Source organism: Leopardus geoffroyi, chromosome B3, assembly GCF_018350155.1.
Source record: "Leopardus geoffroyi isolate Oge1 chromosome B3, O.geoffroyi_Oge1_pat1.0, whole genome shotgun sequence".
In the NCBI taxonomy this organism is placed as follows: Eukaryota; Metazoa; Chordata; class Mammalia; order Carnivora; family Felidae; genus Leopardus; species Leopardus geoffroyi.
The window spans coordinates 104,667,527-104,691,965 of record NC_059337.1 but is presented as its reverse complement, the minus strand read 5'-3'; the positions used below and the strand labels follow the sequence as shown (position 1 = coordinate 104,691,965).

The following is a 24,439-nucleotide window of genomic DNA, read 5'->3' as shown; positions in this document are numbered from 1 at the left end:
CATAGGAGACATACAAATCTTTGTTAAGCTGTAAATTAACAAATCAGGGTACACGCTTCCTGAACACAGGTCTCACTAAGTAAGAATGTTTACTAAAAACAAAAACAAAAACCCTCAATGGGACCAGAAAAGGCTATAAAACGTTTTTTTAAGAAATTTCAAATCGATTCACTGTGTAACAAATCCAGTAACAAATGTCTTTATACAATTTCTTTAAAAGCCAGGTCCTTCTCCTAGCATATGGCAAATTCTTTTATTTACAAAAGCGCATATACAGAATCTCAGGAAATTGAGGTATTAGAAAATTAAGATATATTTATACAGCAGAGGTAGTAATGAAAATCCATAACTAAAAATGAGCTTATTTCTTGGCATTATAAAAACCTTACATTATAACCCCTACATTGTTTACATTTTCTTAAGTAGAAGAAGATAGATTTTGGCACTTTGGTGGTCTTTGTTATCCCTAGGTCTTTTAATTTGACGATCAAACACTGATTGCTCACAAACATATGCTTTGAGCTCTTTCTCCAGCAGTGTTAACAAGCTGTACCAAGCCCAGCACTCCCTTTGGCCAGGTGTTTTCCACCCCCACTCCAGCCCTTTTGATGAATTAAATGAACTAGATGACCAACTAGAATCGAGGGTAACACACAACGTGGCCAGAGAACACAGCAAAATTAATCTTGTTCTCTCAGAACCAAAAAACACTTGCCTTTCCATCAGCATGAATGACCTTCCAGAATTAAAATTTAACTATAAATAGAATATACTTTCATATTCGTTTGACTACTGTTAAAATGAGAAATGCCCAACCTCATTTAGGGATGAAATGACCTCAAATTCATATAAACTGAGAAATTAGGCTTAACTATGTAAAATATCTTAACACTGAAAAGACAGAACAGTCTCATCAAAAGCTCATTTTTGGCACTTGAATCTGTGCATCTCTGCAACCCAGAAGACTTCCAAATAAAAACTGAGAGGGCTCTCAGAAGGGCTACATCACAATGGGGGCAGGGAGAGAGGTAGTGTCAAATATTGTATTGATGCAATAGACAGTCAATAGAAACAGTGCAGCTATACTCTTGCTTAGAGATCACTTTTAATCATAACCCTTCCATTTCATAGTTCAATAAATTACTAGTCTTAAAAGTCCTATTGAAGAAAATGCTTTCCTTAGTTACTCCCACTTAAATATTACCTAAAGCTATGCTGTCCAATAGCCACTAACCGCATGTGACTTTAAATTTCAATTAATTAAAATCAAAAATTCACTTCTTCAATCATAGTTGCTTCTCTTCAAGGGCTCACTAGCTACATGTGACTAGTGGCTACCATACTGGAGAGCACAAAGAACATTTTTATTATTGTAAAAAGTGCTATTGGATAGCACTGATCTGAAGAAAGTGCAGTGTGCTATATGCTCATGAGATTTTTCACTCTTTTTGAAAGCTGTTTAAAAGTATCACTATATCTCTGGGCTACAGATGAATAGTGATCTCTGCTCATAGCTGTCACAGGACGGTGTCAACTTTCCGACCATCACTCAGACAATTTATGAGGTACTCAGGAGTTTCATATTTAAGTAAGACTCAAGTAAAACATGAACTCAAGATATTTTCACTATCTGACTATAAAAGAACAAAGTGAAGATTGCATGGATGATGAAAGTAATTCAGCACTCGTATTTAAAACAGATCTCTTTCTTCTACTAATATCCATAAATCTTCAAATATAAAAGCACGTGTAACTACCATTTAAAGCTTCTCATGAGAATGGGGCAAATAGCCCAGATATTGCTCTATTTTACTTTGGTGTCTTAGCAAGGGGGCGGGGGGGGGGGGGGGGGAAACATTACTTAAGTACAAACAACAACAACAACGAAATAGTAAATTAAAATAAAAACAGTCTTAGGAATTGCTACCAAACAAGGACAAAAAACCAAGTTTCGGTTTTAGGCATGCAAAAATGCTCTCATTTGTATTGATATCTGAGTGGACTAACTTTGAATACTTTTAGGAAAATCAAGTTCATGTTATTTTCAAATTTACTTTGTCAGAACACAAAGTAGATAATAATTATATATCACTTCTTCCAAATAATTCTTGGATGGGAGGCACGAAGTGGGGAGCTGAATAGATTGCTTGTTTTTTTGTTTTTTTTTTTCTTAGTAGGTAAAAGCAGAACAACTCAATCATAAAATGCACACAGCTGTATCTAAAAGAAAAATGCAAACACAACTTAACCAACTTTATTTGACTGCATCTTATTTAGACAGCTTGCACATTTCAAATCCCATTAAATCTCTCTCTCCAAAAGGATATGGGACAATAGAAGAAAATTATGCAGCAATATCCAGTCATCAAACAGCAGTCCAATATTTTGAAATACACGTGATATTTTATAGATACTCAACTCATATCTGACGTCAATATAATTTATGGTTATGTTTTTACAAACCTGAAAGCCCTGTAACATTATAGCACTCATTTTAGTGATGTCATGGTGCACTGAAAAGTAACTCTGATGCACTACCAATCTGCTTTTATCTATGCTCCTGGAAAGTGATGAACTTCATGATTTTTAGACACCATAATAAATATACACATCCAGTCTTATACATGTCAGCCAATACCATAACACAGGGCAAGGTAAAGTTAAAACATGTGACAAACAAACTCCTTTACACAGATTTGTCAAGCAAGTAGGGAGGGCAATTTACTCAGTAAGTAGGGAGGGTAAAAAACCAATTTCTTAATAATTTTACTTTTTTAATTTTGTTGGCTTCAACTTCAAAAACTACTGTCTGGTTTCTGATCTGTGGACTCCCCTAGAGTAGTTTCATCCTAATGTAAGGGAAATTACAATCAGTCCACACATCAAAAAATGGTAGCATACCCGTTAGCTTCTTCAATACTAACATATATAGCTTCATGGTAGCATGTATAAAATGTTCAGCAGTACGAACTGCCAAACCAGTGTCAGTGGATAGTACAGTCAGTCTTTAAGAGGCAGCACCCCGTTAAAAGAAAGTTGCACCAATCTTGCTCAGTTTTAGCCAAGTGAACTCACGCTATCAATTTTAAATGAGATTGTTTTAAGATTATATAAGAAAGATGAAAGCCCAATATCAAAAAGTAAATGAATGTTTGATGCTGCTTCAGCTGGAATGGAGACTTAGTTTTGAAGCTGGGTTATCATGCTAGACATTAAAATTTTAGTCTACTTAAGTAAACAATTTTTGTATACCCAATTAAAGACATAAGGTAGACATTTCTGTTCAACATACACCAGGCTGAACAATACGGCGACCATCTGACTTTTTAGCCACATGGTTAAGGTCACGTTTACAAACACCCAGTCAGTTCAGCGAAACCTGGTCAATTCTGAGAGAAAAGGTCAGTAGAGATGGTTTCATTGACAACTCGCCAAAACATAATGGCTGAAATGAAAATCTAGCATGTATCTATCTACTTTAGAACTGTCCCCATTAGGGAGTCAAGCAAATGTACGTTCATCAACAATCATTACTAATGAATCAGCAAGTCAAATATAAAGTGGTGAGATAAAATTTGATAACTCTTTTAGTTCAGTTCCCTCCATATCAAAAATAACAGAAGCATCACTATGATTGGCATTCCTCTAAATGCTAGAGCCCAAATGACATTTGATCAAAGACATACTCAAAACAGTCAGCTGGAAAGCTGAGTATTGAGTGATCGTTATATTTTAACACAATCAGTACTCTACCCATTAAACTTTCAAGAGCAATATAAAATGAAAGAAAAAGTTGACTTTAAAAATGAGGAACTATAAATGATCCCACCAGCAGGAAGATTTTATTTTCACCAAATCTGTGTATCTTTATTTTTAAAATACTTGTTACCATGTTCACTTTCAAGACACTGCACTGAGCAAGGAGCAGCTTTCCTTTAAAAAAAAAAAAAAAAAAAAAAGGCAACAAACTTTCCTGAAAGGGGGCTTTTACCAACTGTTAATGGAGGTAGGGTTTTTAAAAATACAGTAATTATAGCCATAAAATAAAATTCAAACCAAATCCTAGAACAGAAGTAAAGCATATCCAAATTAAAGAAAAAACAACATAGATTCCTACAAAACATTTTTCACAGAGAATCAATCTTTTTTTTTTTTTTTATGGGTACCTAGGTTTTCCAGTTAAATTATCCATCACAGGTTTCCTGACTCAGTTGAAAGCAATTAACTTATAAATTTGTTACACTGCACAGATTGACCAAAATACAATGTAACTGAACATGGTGATAACTATTAAGAAAACCCATAAAACTCACTCCAAAAAAATATTCCAATTTTCCCTTTTGTTTTTCTGGAAACTAAGCAAAGCTTCCCCAAGAATTTGCTTAAATAAGTGAAAAGAAAATAAAATCAGTTTAAAATGGATACAATGAACCTTCAAATTTATTTCCAAGACCAAGAACCAAAAGTGAAACATTTTAAGAAATGGAAGCAATGTGAATCCAAATCAAGTGGGAAAAAAGTTCCAGCTACTTTGTAAAAGCTGTTCTTCACAGCTTAGCAATAATTTTGATTAAATAAAATCATACCGATTTACATTAATTTTCTATTCTTTTCCAAAAATTCCCTCACTCTCAAAAAAAAAAAAAAAAAAAAAAAAGTGCATCCAAAACCCAGCAATTCCCGGCTCCATCAACTTTTCTCATCCCTTTTGAGTCATTTCTCAAAGATTTTCCAAGTAGATTCAACTTCTTACTGTAAGGAAAGAAGGGACTTTACAGTAAACCACTCTGTCACTCACCTGGAAAAAAGTATCCAAATTATAAAAATCTGAAATAATTTATTATCAAATTTAGAATTTAAATAAAAACAAAAGTTTGCTTGCAAAGGCCTGAAAGAAAAGGAAAAGAGAGCATGCATTCAAAAACTAGAGATGAAGACAAATATACTTATCTACACAGGCACTGGCAGACGCAATTTAATTGTTATCTTTACTCATTGTAAGACACACCCAACCCTACATAACATTTTTTTTCATTCACTAATCACTGAGGTACCAATATCCAAGAATGGAAAATTTAATATTGAAAAAATAAAACCTAAAATTGAAGCTTTTCCCCCACCCCCTTCAGAAAACTATGGCAGGTTTCATGTGAAATGTTAGTATACTTAGAGATTTTTACAATCTACATTGGCTTTTTTAGGAACAAAAATCGTGTTCCACTTACTGGTTCTGTGACAAAATGATCACTGTGTAAATAACATTGTCAGCAGACTTTGCAAATGAACAAACAAATCTTGGCTATCAACTGGCACATCTTGCTGGTACCAAAAGAACTCTTTAAGTTTAAAACAATCTCTTTTAATTCAGAACAAATGCGCCATGCCAAAGTGCAACAAATATTGTGCGACACTCAATGAGACACTGACAGGTAAGAGCTGCATGGAAATTACTAAATCCACCTGCAAAGCAATTCTGTACAAATTGCATTGCATGCAAAGGTCGATTCTGCGTGGTTGGAAAGTTGTTCCTTGGTATCAGTTTCTCAACGCAGCCACAATTTAAGTCGCAGTGCATCAACTCCATTTAAATAGTATCTGAACAGCCTCTTATCTCGAACAAAACCAAGATTTTCATAAAGTTTCAAAGCAGACTTATTCGTTATTTCTGTTTCCAAAACAACCTTCAAAAAAAATATGAGAAAACTAAGTTATAATTTTATATATTTGAAATTAGCTTATAATTTCTTAAGTTGACAAATCACAAAGTAAACATCAAATATTTAAGAAAAACGTTCCATATCGGTTTTAAGATTGATGGTGAAAACAATAAATGTTAATGATGTAAAGAAAGAACCCAGAAAATGGTCATCGTAATAGTAATTTTCTCTTGGGGCAAGAGGAGGTAGGAATGTGGACATTTTCTGTTCTACTGATTTTTGTGATGTTTGGAATTTTTAGCAATGAGAATATACATTTTATACTAAAACAAAGATGAATTATTTCCCCGTGGAGAAAAGTAGTGTGACAAAAAGATGAAGAAAAGAAAAAAAATCAACAATACAAACTTTAAGAAAATACAATTTGACCTCCAACTCCTTACTCCTATATTTTCATTAATTTGTCGTCATTTATCCTGGCAACAACTACCCTATTTGTCTAGAATCTAGACCAGAATCTGCAAATTATGGCCCTGGAGCCAAATGTGTCTACTGCTTGTTTCTGTCAATAAAGCTTTATTGGAACACAACCATGGCCATTTGTTTCCATGATGTCCATGACTCCTTTTTCAATACAAGGCAGAGTTGAACAGTTGCAACAGAGATCTATAGTCTGCAAAGTCTAAAATATTTACCCATTAGGCTCTTTGCAGAGAAAGTTTGCCAATCCTAGACCAAAGATACCCAAACATTAGTTAACTGGATTGCAGATACCCTCCTCTGGAGTTTCTGAGTAGATTTGGGGTGGGGCCCAAGAATTTATATTTTAAAAAAATTGCCAGTTGATGCTGATGATGCTAGTTGGAAAACAACAGTCTGACACCATGGACTATACATTATGGACATCAACACTGAACAGAAGAACACATAAAATATTAACTTCTGAGTTGTTTTTAGTATTACTGAACAATGGCCCTGACAATGAAGAACTGACACTTTTTGAACATTGTGTGATTTTCTTTTATTATTATTATTAATTTATTTCTACCTTCCTCTACCCAAAAATCCTCTATCCCATCCTCCTACCTTTTATATACACAGCTCTATTTGCCTTTCTATTGATTCTCAACCTACCTCATTGAGAATTGTCAACAAAGTGAGCCACAGTTACTGTTGGGATGTCATAACCCTCAGGTGTTTGAAATGAGACAAAAGGGCAAAGTATAATTAAACAAGGGTCCAAGTGAAGCCTATGAGTCACTTTCTATCTCAAGCTACCAAAACATTTGACAACTATTCAAGTAGATGTAAATAATAGAGAAGAAAATGTACTTCATCATATCCAAAATTGAACTCATGATCAACTCCTCCTCAATTCCACATGTCAGTAACAATGCCTCAAACCTGAAAACCTAGGAGTCACTATTGAGCTTCTTTCCTCTCTACCCACCGCCCCCCCCATAAACATCCAACCACTATTTCTCTTCTCTCTTAAATCTCTCAAATAACCTCTTTTCCTTCTATCCCTACTCATACCACTGTAGTCCAAGCTGGCATCAACTTTCACTGTAATTACAAGATACTCCTAACTCAAAAAGTCTCCCATTTTCTTTAAGTAGAATGATGTTCTTGTTAACCTCTGTTTAGAACCACTTACTGACTCCCTTTTGTCCTCAAGATAAAGTTCACAAATTATAGATAATCTAGGGGCACCTGGATAGCTCAGTCAGTTAAGCATCCGACTCTTGATTTCAGCTCAAGTCATTATCTCATGGTTTGTGAGACAGAGCCCCGCATCAGGCTCCACATTGACAGCCATGATCAGGCATGTCAGTCATTGACAGTCATGATCATGTGAAATTGTGATTTCACAATTCATGAGACTGAACCCACATCAGGCTCTGTGCTGAGCCTGCTTGGGATTCTTTCTCTCCTCCCCTCTCCTTGCCCCTCCCACACTCTTTCTCTCTTTCAAAATAAATAAACTTAAAAAAAAGTTTAAAAAATAAATTAAGATAATCTAAACAAACTTAAAAGGCCCTCAAATTATGGCATCTACCTACCTCACCAACTTTGCTTTAGGTCTACCCCCTGGTTCTCCATGATCAACACTAAACTTTCAGTTTCTGGAACCCAGCTTGATCTTTCCCACCTTAGATCTTTCACATAAATTGTTTTCTGTCTGGAAGGATGCTCTTCCTGTCCTCTTTGCTTTTGGCCTTAGCTTGTTACTTCCAGACTGGATGGATTATCCCTTTCTTTTTATACTACCCCGCTGACTTCATTCAACATTTGATGACCATGTCATCTCTCCTAGCTGATGAGCCCAACAAGGGCAGGATCATGTATACCTCCTTCACAGCCATTTCCTGTATACCTAACACTGCCTGACAAATAGAAGGCTCTCAGATATGTTAATTATATGCATCCTTAGCACCTTTCATTATATTACACACATTACTTAAATATTAAACAAAAGTATTATTAAATTTTTAAATGACCAAAGGACTTAAAGAGAAAGCATCATCTTAAAGCAACTGAGCAGGGGCGCCTGGGTGGCGCAGTCGGTTAAGCGTCTGACTTCAGCCAGGTCACGATCTCGCGGTCTGTGAGTTCGAGCCCCGCGTCGGGCTCTGGGCTGATGGCTCAGAGCCTGGAGCCTGTTTCTGATTCTGTGTCTCCCTCTCTCTCTGCCCCTCCCCCGTTCATGCTCTGTCTCACTCTGTCCCAAAAATAAATAAACGTTGAAAAAAAAAAAATTAAAAAAAAAAAAAAAAAAAAAAGCAACTGAGCAAATCACATGCTAAATCTTAAATTTTAAAAGATCTAGGGGCGCCTGGGTGGCGCAGTCGGTTAAGCGTCCTACTTCAGCCAGGTCACGATCTTGCAGTCCGTGAGTTCGAGCCCCGCGTCGGGCTCTGGGCTGATGGCTCAGAGCCTGGAGCCTGTTTCCGATTCCGTGTCTCCCTCTCTCTCTGCCCCTCCCCCGTTCATGCTCTGTCTCTCTCTGTCCCAAAAATAAATAAACGTTGGAAAAAAAAAAATTAAAAAAAAAAAAATAAAAGATCTAAAAACAGGTAATTAATAATTCAGGATAAAGAGAAAATGTTCCTAGGAAGGAACATTTGTCTTATTTCTTTTTAAGTTTATTCTGAAAGAGAGACAGACAGACAGACAGTTCTGTGCACCGTCAGCACAGAACCCAATGCAGGGTTGATCTCACAAATTTTGAGATCATGACCTAAGCCAAAATCAAGAGTCAGACGCTTAGCTGACTGAGCCACCTAGGCACCCCCCTAGGAAGAACATTTAAAGTAATGTTGTACAGCAAACAAGCTCGTTTAAGATAAGAATAAAAGTCAACAATTTTTCTCTACCCTTAAAAATATGGAAATTTATTTTTTAGTAATGTATACCATCTTCCAGTCTGGGACAGTCCAGTCTGATCAATACAGGTTTTCAATTTTGAACAAATCTCTTGGGTAACTCCTAGAACTCTGTTTTAGGCCACCACCTAATTACAGCTAAAATGTTACATCAAAACAATATGTGAAGCAATAAAAGTACAACTCAAAACTTGGAACTTGATTTCACAGAAAAAGTAGTGACAGGTTTGTTTTTTTTAAGCTAATATTTACTGATGGCTTACTAAATGCTATGTAAAGCATTTATACGCATTGTCATTTTATATCCATTTGTGATGTTATTTTCATAAATATCCTATGAAATAGATATGATTTTTCTCCAATTAACAAATGAATGAAACTTAAGGCCACCAGTAGTACAAAAACAGACCAGACTCCATATCTGAACTAGACCTTATAATATCCACTCTTCTGTGCCTCCCCCTGATTCTTTCCCCAGAGTAAACCAAAGCGGCAATGGGAGATCTAACCTACTTACGACACAATGAAGGGGACCTAAGTCCATGTTCATTAGTATTTGGCAACTGAAAATATTAAGACACATCTGAGGCTAATTATGGCTACATAAATACACACTTGAGGTGTGGTAAAGAGTTGAATTCGCCTTCGTTGGCATCCTAGCAGATGAGTGAAATACAGCCCAATTACACAGACATGGAATTATACAAAGGGCTGACCTTATTTAAAACCAAAGGATAGTCTCGGTACACTCACATTCTGTCAATAAAGAGATCATCTGACAAAATAGGAAATGTCAGAAAAAAGTAACTTTTTAATACTTAATCACTTAAATTCTCTTAAATTAAAAGAGAATCTGGGTTTACAATGAAAACTCAGTATGAAACTATTCGTTTAGTCCACATCATGGGAGTATTACATAGGAAGCCAAAGGATAATGAGGTTATTTTGGTCCCAAAGAAACTTGGCAAAGTTGAATTCTACTTAACAGAAAAAAAAAGATTACAGTGAAGTTCCACGGATTCTCTTAGCAACAAACCACTGTCAGGACAAGCCAAACTATTACAGTTTAGAAAGCCTTTTTTAATATTTTAGGCTGGAACTGCTGGAGGGAGGGCAAGCTGTTCACTGTTAGAACCTAAACACTAGCTTATCATCTGGCACTTCATAGACCTTATACTGACACTGCTGAATAAACTTTATTGTTCTTCATAACATTCCTTTAAGACCAGAATTACTACCACATTGCACACACAAAGAGAAAGACTATAAAAAGTTAAATGACTTGCCTACAATCACACAACTACTAAGTGACAGAAGATGAATCTAGAACCCAGGATTCTCATACCCAGTTCTTTAATTAGGACAGACTACTCGATCAAAAAATCCTTATAGTTTAAATAACTCCGTTTTACTCGGTTCTTTACCTAGCAGCCTCTGTTTGATAGCCAAAATAGGTTTCCAGCGAAACTAAAAATGTTCAACATATAATTGTTAAACATAGAAAGCTTAAAAGTCACCTTCGTACATTATCAAAAAATAATAAAAATACCTGATATGTATTTGTACATAACTAAATACCATATGTATTTTGTTACTATGTAACAGATTTATTACTGGTTATGCTAAATTAGACCACTGTTGGTAGGAATGTAAATTGGTACAGCCATCATGGACCAGTACGGAGGTTCCTCAAAAAATTAAAAATAGAAATACTATGTGATCCAGCAATCCCACTTCTGGGTATATATCCAAAGGAATCAAAATCAGGACCTCAAATAGGTACTTAGTATCAAATAGATACTCCCATGTTTATCACAGCATTATCACAACAGCCAAAATACGGAAATAACCGATATGTCCAATGTCTGTCAACAAATGAATGGATAAAGAAAAGGAGCATATACAAACAATGGAATATTTTTCATCCTTAAAGAAATCCTATCATTGTGGCAACATGGATGAACCTGGAGGACATAATGCTAAGTGAAATATATCAGACATAGACAAATACTGCATGATATCACTTATATGTAGAAGCTAAAATAAACTCATAAAAGCAGAAAGTAGAATGGTGGATCCCAGAGGAAATGGGAAGATGCTGGTCAACTAAAAATGTTTAAAGGTCACATAGAGCACATTTAAACTCAATTAAGAAATGTGGTGTATTCTCATCATATAGGAGTTAATTCTGAGTATTGACATCACAGCAATCATACTTTAAATCTAAAAAAAATTTCTGAAATTTAAATTCCCAGAGATGAGACTTCAAAAGGACATCTATAGATTAAAGGTAAAGCACTGCTCATCACGCTGACCAATCACCCCATTCTAATTTATTTCAGGAAAAAAGTACATAAAAGTAAACAGTCACTGTGTGGGTTATTTTAGATATACGAATCCTACTTTAAAAATAACATTCTAGGGGTGCCTGCGCGGCTCAGTCGGTTAAGCATCTGTCTGACTGATTTCAGCTCAGGCCACGATCTCAGTCGTGAGAAGGAACCCTGCATTGAGGTCTATGCTGGATGTGGAGCCTGCTTAGGATTCTCTCTCCCCCTATCCTTCTGCCTCTCCATGCGTGCATGCAAGTGCTCTCTAAATAAATAAATAAATAAATAAATAAATAAATAAATAAGACATCCTAGAAAACTCATTCATACTATTTGTGTGTATTTTTCTTACTATTTCCCCTAATGTAATACACAAAGCCAAGATGCTTGTCCTAGTAGCCACCAGTATGGCAGCAAGAGCATGTGTGGGTGTAACCAAATTCAAGCCAGATCAGTAATATGGGTAATGCATTTCTCATTCATGAAGCAACAAATCCCCTTGTTTCTTTTTTTAATGCTATAATTTTTTAGACAGCTCCAAATATACAGAAAATGAAAAACATCTTTTAGTTATGCTGTTTTAACATGTCTGACATAAAAAGTTAGGAAAGTCATAGTAAGGCGAAATGAAAACATCTATTAGATCAGGAGAGTCTTTCATTATTATTTGAACAAAAACATGATCTACATTTCAACTCTGTGATTACTAACTTTGGTTTAATATGCTGTGAAATTATTTTAAAAATGACAAGAGCAACCAAGAGCAATATAAACTCAGCTCAAGGTCACAAATTCTACAAATAGAAGAGAAAGTAAAAATTGACTGGATGAGCATGGTAAGGCTTGAGATTTCCAAATGTCACTTTCTTTACAGGTGCATAGATTTAAACATTTCTATCTTTATAAGAATAATAATAATAAAAAAAAAAAACAGTACGACCTAAGTAGTAGAAAATGTAATTTAAATCCCTTAAAACCTTAGGAAGGTTGGCCTAACTTAATAAAAGTAAAATTACATATTGGTTATTTCAAAACTGGTCACTGCATCCTTACAGAATTAAAATTTCAGTTTTCCTCAGAACAATGAATTATATATGACTGTTTTTATGTGCAATTTTTTTTTTTTACCAAAAGGTATTTTAACTGATTAATAATGCTGTAGATACTTTTTTTTTAAATTTTTAATGTTTATTTATTTTTGAGAGAGAGAGAGACAGAGAGTGAGTGGGCAAGGGGCAGAGAAAGAGGGAGACACAGAATCCGAAGCAGGCTCGAGGCTCTGAGCTGTCAGCACAGAGCCCAATGCGGGGCTTGAACTCATGAACTGTGAGATCATGACCTGAGCTGAAGCCAAACACCAAACTGACTGAGACACCCAGGCACCCCTCCCTGTAGATACTTCAAAAAATTTTACTATGTACAAAAATAAGATAACTGCTCTTCCCAGAAAGCTTATAGAAAGCTCAAAGAGAAAGACAAGTTAACAATTATGCAAGTCGAAATTCACAAGTACATTAAAAAAAAAAGGAGGTACAGATAAGATGCTGGTGGCACAGAAATAATTGGTCAACCATCATACTCTATCGCAAATGCCACACTAAGTACTAAGAATACAGCAGTAAACAAGAAAAGGCATCTCTGCTCTCCACAGTGGCTAAGGCAGACTCTGAACAAGTAAATTTCAGTGAAGTAAATTTTACAAAAAGAAACGTTAAGAAAACCACAGAAACTACACAATTGATTCTGTCCAGAAGGATTAAGGAAAACTTTAAAAAATTGTTATTGTATTGGGTCTTAAAGACTGAGAAGTAGTTTAACAAGTAGGAGGGCCAAAAAGCTACTAGGCCTAGCAAACACATCAGTGAGAAAGTAGTTACAATGGATTGGAGGGGGAAGAAACCAAACCAAAGGGGATGAAATGGTAATAAAAGGAAGTGGAACCAACAAACACAAATTAACTATCAAGAATTAGAAGAGAGAGGGGGATAGAATTGTTGCTTATATAGTTTAAAACTCAATGAAAGGGAGAGTGAAAGCCTTATAAGGAGCAAACAAAATTCTAACCCTGCATAGAGCAAATCCTTTATCTGAACAATATGAGACACACTAAAGTTTGTTTAAAACATGGAAGAGTTAAAAACAAAACAAAACAAAACAAAAAACATGGAAGAGTTCTTTAATTCAAAGGCAGAGTAATTCAAACTGCAAAAACGTAAGTTCATGGAACTATCCCCGTTTCAGATTAATATTAAGTAAAACTCATTGCTTCGAAAGAAAATTCAGAACAAGATCCTTAGGCCCACAATGAAAAGAGTATTTCTACCATAAAACGTATCACTAATTTAGGACCTAACTTTGAGACTAAAACAATATAACCCAAATCTCCGTATCATTCCCCAGAACTTTCAAAGAAAAACCAATACCATTTAAACATTTGCTCAGTTAAGGTAAGGCACACACCCTGTCTCGCAGGTAGTGACTAGGATAACTCACAAAACGCATAGCTATAAGGAACATAATACTCCTTGTTCATAACATCCCTGCTCACTGGAAACCACTCTATTCAGGAGCAGTAGAGGATCAAAACATGGTCTTATCAACCCAAAGATTTCTCCAAATTCTTCAACAACTTTTATGAAGCTTGACTTCTCTTCCTGATGAGCTACACCAGTGTGACTATGGTCCAAACAGATCAACATATGCAGTCCAATCCTCTTCTGCAAATTTTAGTTACATTAAAATGGTCAGGGTCACTGCATCTTTTACTTCTTGATATTAATAGCTGTGAATTATATGAGATCCTCCACTGTACGTGAATTATCTTATTTGAAATAACACTGAATGCCCTGATATCTCAGGATGACTTCCTCTGTGCTACCCAATGTATCTATCTGTAGGCCTACTCATACAACCATTATTTAGTGTGACCTGTCGGAATACAAACTAATGTGAACAAGGAGCATGAGAATAGTCTAGGGTAAGTCTCTGTATTCTGACATGGAAACACATTCACGAGATACTGTTAAATGAAAAAAGTAATTATTGCAGAATAATAATTATGGTTTCGTTTGTATAAAGAAAAACTATTACACAGCTAAGATGTGTGCTTAGAATGTGAGGATACATATTTAAAGATTAACAGTAGCTATAAGTGGAAAGAAGAACAAAGCATTGAAGAGTGTGAGGACAGGAAAGAAGGGACTTTGCACCCCCAAATATACACATACATATAATGGTTAATGAGTGTGTATAAATTTTGTACAGAAAAAAACCCACCTTAAAAAATTATCAAAACAAGTTACAGACTTTTGAGGAAAAATTACCTAATTTCAAGTATTTTGAGAACTCTCTAAGGCATATTTGCCCTCTAATAACAAAGACAACTGTCCCTTGTAACGTTCATAAAGTTACTAGCATCATACAACTTTGTTCCTTCATAGTCACCATTGCTGTATTAAAAACATCTACACTTCTCTAGTTTATACTTATTCTCTTCCACCTGAAACAGTAAATTGTAACATTCCCAACCATCACCATTAGTTATGGAGCACTCACCATGTGTATGGCACAGTGCTGTAGGATACCAAAAAATTTATACTTGTGGTTAGGCTGTACAAACAAGCTAAACAGAAAAGATGCTCTTAGGTTGAAACATAGGTCTAATTTTAAAAGTGGTTGTCTTTTTTTCTCCTTAGCCTTATCATTAGCTAATGCTGAATTTTTTTTTTTTCAAACATGAAATGTCTTTCATATGAACTGACAGTTGGCCCACAGATTAAACAAAAAAAAAGTTATTTAGAGAGAAACTAAGGCCGATATGTAAGGAAATTACAGTAAGATATGTAATAAGAGCCACCTTAAATGACTTAACTGATAACAAATCCTCTGAATACCAATTCCTCTGAATACCAATTATTTACTGAAAATGTCTAAGATTTCACCTTTATGTTTTGACAAAGAACAAATTTTAGTTCCCATTATCATCTTAGAATTTGTTCTAGGTCAAAACTCAAGTGCTTTTCACCACAAGCTACAATGTTATATAATAATGGTTTGCGATGAAATTTGCAATACAATTTATTGTGGGATATTTATTTAAAAACCAAACTGATAAAATACAGACTAGGAAAAAAGGTTTTAAACATTTAGAAAGACTTACCTCATCACAGTCTCCTTCAACCATGGCATATATAGCTTTCTTAACCAAGTTAGTACCTAGAATATAGATCTGAGTATTAATGAAGGAAAATTTAGTTTCTTAAGGATACCTAAATTATCGTATTTATAAGCACAGAAATATCAAATGCTGGGTTCTACCTTGAATGCAGACAACAGACTATCTTAAGTGAGAAAAAATTCAGATTTAAACTGAGAACCCAACAAACCTACACATAGTAATATAAGTTCCCTCTTAAAAGACATAGCTCCTTAGGCATCTCTTTTTCTCAGGTGTAATTATTTGCTCCAAGCAGGAGTTTGTGCTCTTCTGTTTGAAAGTAAGAGAAAAGGGGGAAAAAAAAAAAAAGGCAAGATATGGTACGGGCAGAAGAGCCCAGGAAATCCTTGAACTAGCCAGAACCTACAAGACCCTTGGGCCAATCTTGCCAAAGATCACATCAGAAACTGCTGTGGCCCAGAGTGGACCCAAGACACTGGGTTGGTTCCTACAAACCTTCCAGTGAGTCCGGGCATTCCCAAATGATGCCAGTGGTGTCTCTGTAAATGTCTAGCTAAATGTATCCTGGTTTAGGGTCAGATACACGTGGTACATTAAAGGGAAAAAACTGACAAATCTGATTCTAAGAAAACCAAATTGTTAGGAAATCTCTTCATTTTCAAACCATGTACATGAGCAAGAACACATTACATGGGCCAAACAAAATGTCTGAAGGTCAGGATGCAATCCTCAAGCCACCAGTTTCTGCCCTCTGAACTAGACAGATAATTGCCTATCATTTGCCATGAGCTCTTATCAGCTCTTTTCAATGCATCAATATAACAGGTCCAATTCATTAAAAACCCTAGCAGTAAACTCTAACACTGTAAAAAATAAGTTGGTTAAATCTAATGCATTAAGTCAGCATACTCACAATGGTTTCTCATGACCTCTCAGACTGTATCAAACTCTTAGACTGGACAATAATACTCGTATTTGAAACAACAACAACAACAACAAACTACAAGTGACAAACTGCTAGTAATTAAATACCGGAATAGGCATCAATTCTTCTTTCACAAATACTTACTTAGCTTCACTAGATCCCAGGATTTGACATGCTCTGACAAATGCTCAATCCCCCATCCTGAACAAAGAGCCAGTAGGTCCTAGACACTAGGACAGTAGTTCTTAACCAGGCTTATATCACAGTCAGCTGGGGACACTTCAGTCCTACTTCTAACAGGACACACAACATTCTCAGGAAGAGAGACTGAAACATTTGTTTTTAAACCACCCACATGATTCTAATGACCATTATAAACCATAAGATTGACTGAAAATGCCAGGAAAAGTAGACCCAAGAAAGAGATGAATTTGGGAATAGTAAGAAACAACTCTCCTGGTCCTCCCTGAATTGCTAATATAATGTTTGAGGACTAGAACTAAATAATGGTAACAATTTCTCCTTAATTTTGCCTTGAGCTCCACTTAACCCAAGTATAGACAGCTCCTAGAGGGCTGTGATCAAGTGCCCCAAAATGCTATTAAGAGCTGCAGTACGTAATACAATGCAAAGCATTTTGAATGTGATCAAAAAAATGTTTGGAAGTAAAAACTGATTCACCTGTTACTTATTAGAAAGATAATTTCTCAAGCAAAACACTAATAAAGAAAACAATTCATTTTAGGAACATTTTGAAAATATTTTGAAATAAAAATAACCTTAATTTTCTCCCCTTAGCTTCTTTCTCATTTCTATACATTTACATTTAAGTCTTTTGCTTCAAAAAACAAAAATGAAAATAACTTATGCATTCTTTTAGTGACATAATATTTTCCTTACCAATGCCATTTCTCCTGTACTTGGAATCCACGGCTAACATGGCTATATAACCTCTGCGGAACATCTTTTTGTGCATATCCAACTTGCAAACGATGGCACCTACACACTCCTCCCCTACCATGGCCTTAAAAATAAACAAACAGTTATGAAGAATACATTGCCGTCAGGTACCGCACAATTACCCAGGGAAACAGCAACCAACCACTGGTCAGCATTTTTGAGGAAAGAAGAGAGAAGAATTCTAGTAACAGAGCAATCACAGAAGTTTCAGAAATCTAAATCCCAGAACTCCTTCAGAAGTTCCGGTTTTAAAATCTTTCAACACTGTTTAGGGCATAAATGTCTTATGCTCATTATCAGAGCCTGGGGGGAAAAAGCAAGATTTCCACAAAGTTAATACTCAAGTACTTTATAAGAGGTGCTTATAATTATTTGCAATAAAGACCTACATATTTAAGATTTGGGGAGAAATACATGAAAGTAATTTTTTTAAGAAAATGTCTCTTCAAAAGAAAGAAAGAAAATGTCTCTTCATTAGGGTATAAAATACTGTGAAACTTATCAAAGTACTATAAATTTAAATGTAATTCTAACAAAGTTTTAGTGAAAGACAGAACACCTAATATTTATACTACCTGACAGTAGAGTTCGATTTTGAGCAGGAAAAAAACAAAAACAAAGACAAAAAAATGCAAACGACTTTCACAAAAAAGATGGTTATTAAGGTATTCCTTGGATCCTCCCGAAGGGTTTTTGTTAGTGAAGGACTACAAAGACTAGATACTCAATGGTCCAGTCACTCCCGACAATGTCATTATCACAAAGCTCAAAGAATATCTAGAACTTGAAACCAGAGCTTCATATTAAAGTGAAAGCTTTAATTTTACAGAGCTACTTTAATAAATACTTATGTCTTTCCAGAGTATTAAAGGTTAAATGCTGAATAAATGCTAATAATCCCCCATTTTTAAGATTTCCAGTGTTACCATTGAAAATAAGTTTTTCAAAAGTTCTGTCACTGATGAAAAGTTCTAGTAATACTGTATTCTGGTAAATATCAATAGGGCAATAGTTTTAATTGTTTAATAATGTGTCAGCTAGTTAGAAATATTTGTTTGCTCTAAAGAGCACTCATTTAAAAAATATGAAAACTTCAAATTATCTCTTAATAAAATTTCCAGAAGAAACTATTTCAACAGCAAAAACCAGGAATTGGTTTAAAAAATTAAAAAGCTCAGTTTACACTTAATTTTAACTTAATTTTGATGTGACATTTAATTCATCATTCTGTAAAATGATTAAAAAGACTTTTTTAAACTGTGAGAAAAATCTTTTAGATAATTCCAATCCATTTCACACAAACCTGAACTAGGTCAGAAAAATCCTTTTGAAGGGATATTAAATTGAATAATCCACTTAATTCATTTCTGTTTTATCACACAATCCAAAACTATCTTGGACAATAAACCTCTAAAACTGTTATTTCCATTTTCATTCACAATAAATCAATCTGGTTCTGTAAAAGCTGTTTTCAAAACTAAAATTTCTGGGGCACCTCGGTGGCTTAGTCAGTAAAGCATCGGACTCTTGATTTTGGCTCACGCCATGTTCTCACAGTTTGTGAGTTTGAGCCCAGCGTCGGGCTCTGCACTGAGAGTGCAGAGCCTGCTTGGGATTCTCTCTCTCTCTCTCTCTCTCTCTCTCTCTCTCTCTGGCCCTACCCAGCTCTCACTCACACTCTACTCTCTCAAAATAAATAAATTAAAAAAAAAACAAACTTAAAATTTCTTTATGAAATAATAGCTGAAATACACACAAAAGTGGCCTGGTTGAACAACTCTGACAGCATTTTCTGATTTTAAAATAACTCATCTCAAATATATGTGGTTGTGTATATATGTATGTACATACATGTTAGGCCCAAAAGTACATTTAAAAACTTTTTTAAGTAGGCTTCACGCACAGCATGGAGCCCAACGTGGGGCCCAAACTCACGACCCTGAGATCAAGAGTAGGACGTTTAAATGACAGAGCCATACCCCGGCACCCCACATTAAAAAACTTTGTGACCTTAGGTTGTAAATTAGGGAAAACGGAAATCTATATAAATCTATGATATAAAACTGTAGGACAGCTACATTTCACAATTAATAAACCATCCCAAAGAAGAAAGAATCAAAACCACTAGACACAATACATTTGGACAATACTTCCAAATTGGATAGGAATTTCAAACAAATCTTCTTTTGACCAAGGTAGTAAAAGGTGAACAAAGTATTTTATCAGTTCATGCTTGGACTAGATTGACTCTTCCTAATTAAGAATATGTAGGAGCAAAAATCAAGTGGTACTCATCGTTAAAAAATAAAAGCCCAATGTGGCACCTGGGTGGCTCAGTCAGTTAAGCGTCCAACTTCCATTCAGGTCATGATCTCATGGCTCGTGGGTTCGGCCCCCACGTCAGGCTCTGTGCTGACAGCTCAGAGTCTGGAGCATGCTTCAGATTCTCTGTCTTCCTCTCTCTCTGCCCTTCCCCCATTCATGCTCTGTCTCTCAAAAACAAGTAAAAAATGTTAAAAAAAAATTTTTTTTAATTACAAAAAAATAAAAGCCCAATATATAATGTACTCTTACTAATAAGATATTCGTAGTGAGGAAGGCCTACCCTGCTATTTTTTCCTGAGAAATTGCTGATGAATATGTAAGAATTACTAAACTGCTTATCAATTTTTCCAAATAAAAACTTCTCCACATATATTTGGAAGTCATACTATTAAATGTGTTCCTTTTTCAAGGATGGGAACTGAAAAAATCTTGGCAAGATTAAGACTTAACTCTACAAGGCCAATTGCTTGTCAATCTACAAAACTTGAAAACTACAAGTTGTATGAAATAGAAATTCCCAAATTCCAGAATGCTATACATAGGAAAACAGAGGAAGCCAGAAAGTTAAATTTAGAATAAACAGAAATACTATAGTACATCACTGGTAATAAGTTTAAGAAGTTCAAAAACGCACTAAAAGATAAAAATACCATGAACTCAAAAATGGCAAAGATAAATTAGTTAAGAACAGAAAAACTGACAGGGTCTCCCATTTGTATAGTACTCTACTATCACATCTGTTACAATTATTAGAAGAGCCATAAGAAACTGTCATTTTTGTTAGTCAGGTTTGGTCAAGTGCTGGCAATTTTCTACGGAAGGTTCAACCTCATACATTCCATTTGATCCATTACAGGTTATATATAGAAACCAAAAACATTTTGGAGGTTTTTAATCTCTTGAGATTATTGATGTTTGCCAGGACAATTTAACTTGGGGGCACAATGATCTTCCCCGAAGATCAAGGGTATGTCATTTTTCAGATTCTTACTTATTTCCATAATGAGAGGTCAGGTAAAGTTCTAACTTTACCTCTCTGCCACTAAATATCTGAAGTTTTTTTTGTTTTTTTTTTTAAGATTTTATTTTTAAGTAATCCTTATATCCAATTTGGGGCTCAAATTCACTACCCTGAGGTCAACAGCAGCATGCTATGGGGCACCTGGGTGGCTCAGTTGGTTAAGCATTCGACTCTTGATTTCAGCTCAGGTCTTGATCTCATGGATTGTAAATTAGAGCCCCATATCAGGCTCTGTGTTGACAGCATGGAGCCTGCTTGGGATTCTCTGTCTCCTTCTCTCTGCCCCTTCCTGCTGGCTCGCTCGCACTATCTCTCTCTCCCTCAAAAATCAACATTAAAAAACAAAAAAAGAGTCGCATGCTCCATGGACTGAGCCAGCCAGGCACCCCTAAACATCTGAAGATTTAAACATTTTTAAGTCACTCGGGTCCTTAATTTTTTTTCATTAAAAAAAAAAATGAAGTTGAGCTAGATTATATTTAAGACCTGTTAGAGTTCTAAAATGATATGATTTAAAATAAACATACACACTTATATTTATTTTAAATTGTTCTTAGAGGAAATTCAAATTTTTTAAACGCCAACATAAAGGCCCCAATTCTAAGTGGCCCCTGATTAACTATTGTTTTCTGTTCCATATCTCCAGATACATACTTGCGCTAATAAATCTTAGATGTCAACCACTTGTACATATCTCAATTTCCAGATATTCAGAATTTAATATTAAACTATTAAGAACTAAAGTACAAATTAGCTGGCGAACTGGAAGGAGTCTATGTAAAATCAAAACTAAAGTTTAATATTAGGTTTATCAGAGTCGAAAATGGAAGACAAGTTGAGGAAGGTCCAGGTAATATCAGAACCCAAAGCTGACTAAATATTATACATACAACTATTTTCTGTAATTAATAGAAATACATATTTCAATTTAAGGTTTGACTCAGCCATATACTTTTGTGGGTAAATTTACAATTAAATCAATCTACAATTTTTAGCAATTACAGTGGCATTTAATGACACATATATAGTGCTATAAAATCATCCCCATATGCACTGACATAGGCATGTCTTAGAACTTCTATGTTGATACAATGGTTAGAATCCTGTAAGAGCAGTTTTGTAGAATATAAGATAGTTCCTACAGTTTAAACAAATATACTAAATTGAAGTTTAGCAAAGTGAACATAGAAAACAGCAGAACTACCATTATCTACAATTCTGAGATTATATTTTTAGATTACCACCAACATACAGAATCAGAATCAGAAAGATGGATTTCTAAAGAACTGTCAAAACATCTTGGGGGGATGTGCAACGAAGTGCTAAGTGCAATTACGTCAATGCTAAAACATAAATAGTAGTAGCTTCTCCCTTTACATAGCAAAAAATATTTCTTAAAAGCATGTTGCCTTTCTTCGGTGAAATTCAAGAAATAAAATGCTTGTGAGGACACGATACAAAACATACCTCCAGTTAATATTTAAGTGAAAGGTTTCAGAATAAAATTGGTCAATATCTTTGGGAAGAAACTATTGGTACTGCCAGTACTACATAAATTAAAAAAAAAACCAAGAACACTATTTAGCTTGCTTCAGAGCCAAATCTTTTTCACTTACATGGAAATCAAAAAATTCTGTCAACTGTGCTTTACACAGCCTGTGTCACTATTAATATGTACGTATATGGATGATCAGTTTCTTAAAGGAAAAAATGAGATTAGTAACAGTTTCACACTTAAGTTTCCTACATTCCACAAAACGGTATTTTGTTCGAGCTTCAGGGTCTTTCAGCCACCAGAAGTGTTAGTAGTGCCTTCTACAATCTAGCACCAGAAAGCAGGCTGGCTACAACTGCTAATTGTCCTGAATTGTCCTGTCGAAGTAAAAGGAAACAATCTCCATAATTACAGAAAACGCTTGTAAGATTTAATTCCCCAATGTGGCCACAGCAAGTTTACTGACAATCATGTTCACCAAAACATGTTTATGCATACACTCTTCCCTGATTACGGCTGTAATTGAGAGATTAATAAAGCCTGTATCCGAACAGAACCATGTTCAAATTAAATGATTGCAAAGTGCTTTGAGGATGAGGGAGGGTAATTAAAGACGGTTAAACATGATTATAAGCTAATATAAACAGAATCGAAGACCCCCAACATGCATCATACAGGCTTGTTGCATTTACATAAGTACCAAGTTAAGCCAGATCAAGAAGTCTTACCTTCAAAACAGTTTCATTAAAAAACTAGGAGTGTGGACACGCACTTTACATCATGTAACGTACTATGAAACGCAGAAGTATACATCCACTGCCACTCTCAGCCCTCACACTCCCTGCCCTGCACGGCCTGGATCTCTCTGCTGCGTTCACCCTCTTTGCATTCCATCCACTTACCAAGAAGCACAGCTGTGGCCAGTTGTGGATAAAATATCTATAGGTATAAATGGAGTAGGGTTCAGACAGATCTTTGGTGATCAGTCTCATGATATCGGGCATTTGTAGCTCGGATTCATATCGGACATAACGTATCGTCCGATCCTCCCCAGGCTCAACCTCCCGGCCTGAGGGGCTTCTTAAACTGCAGCCGGCGGTCAGGGATGAAGACAGCAGCCGCACCTGCTCATCTTCCTCCTCCTCCTGCTCCGTGCCCTCCGCCAGTCCATTGCGGGCCGCCGCAGGATCGCTCGCCGCCACTGCCTCCGCCGGGCTGGGGAGCGCAGTTCTTCCATTATTGGGGAGGCAGTGAGGGGGGCTCTCGCCCGAGTGTACCCCAGCTCCTTTTGTTGCAGTCGCTCTGGGCCCCCCGTCGGGGGTGGCCGTGGTCGTCGCCGCCTCGGCCGCGCTCAAAACCTTGCTCTTGAGAGAGGCGGCCGCCCGGAGGTGCCGCAGTTCGGGGCTGATCAATCCGTTGAGCTGCTGCTGCTCCTGCGGCGGCTGAGGGCAGCGGAGGCACGGATGCCCCTTGGCCGCCGCCGTCGCCTCGCCGCCCGCCGGGCTCCTGCCGCCGCCGCCGCCTTCGTGCTCCTCGTCGTCCTCCTCGTCCTCGCTGCAGCAGGCGAGGGCGGCCCCCGCCGGGAAGGGACAGCGGGGCTCGGCCGCCGCCGAGGCCGGAGGTGCTGGTGGTGGGAGGAGGCTGCTAGGCCCAGGCGGTACCTCCGCCATCCTAGAGGCGACACAGACCGAGAGGGGAGGCCATGAGACCCCGCGGACGAGCGCGGAGCAGAGAGGGCATCGGGCGGGGGGGGGGAGGGGGGGCGGCGAAGGTGGAGGGGGGGAAACAAAGGCAGAAACCGTCCCTCACGGAGCAGCCCCCCCGAATTCCGCGCCCCCCCCCCCGCTCTTCAGCGCCGCCCAGCTGTTCAGCCGGCCACCGTCCCCGTCCGCCCGCACCCATCCGCTGGCCCTGTCACCCCCGGCCCCTCCCTGTCCCCTCCGCGAGGCTCACCCCGCACAGGTCCCCGCCGCCACTGCCGCCACTCCTCTTCCTCCTCAGACGCCGCCGCCGCCTCCTCCGCCGCCGCGGCCGCCTCCACCGCCGCCAAGGTTCACACTCAGCCGCCGTCGCCGTAAAGCGCCTCGGCTGTTACCCCGGGTAAAGTTTCCTAGGCCTGGCTTTACGACACTTCCCTGCCTGCCGGCTGCCGGGGCCAAGGGA

At 37.0% G+C, this 24,439-nt stretch overlaps 1 protein-coding gene across 1 annotated transcript; it reads right to left on the bottom strand.

The window, feature by feature from the left end:
* Positions 1-2,221: 2,221 nt before the first annotated feature.
* NAA30 (N-alpha-acetyltransferase 30, NatC catalytic subunit) lies at positions 2,222-24,344 on the bottom strand. Its single transcript, XM_045451084.1, has 5 exons — positions 24,230-24,344; positions 23,179-23,947; positions 17,376-17,499; positions 15,533-15,588; positions 2,222-5,681 (listed from the first exon to the last, which is right to left on the bottom strand). Exons 2-5 carry the CDS (start codon positions 23,944-23,946, stop codon positions 5,544-5,546), a joined length of 1,086 nt encoding a protein of 361 aa, XP_045307040.1. The 5' UTR covers position 23,947; positions 24,230-24,344; the 3' UTR covers positions 2,222-5,543.
* Positions 24,345-24,439: the final 95 nt, after the last annotated feature.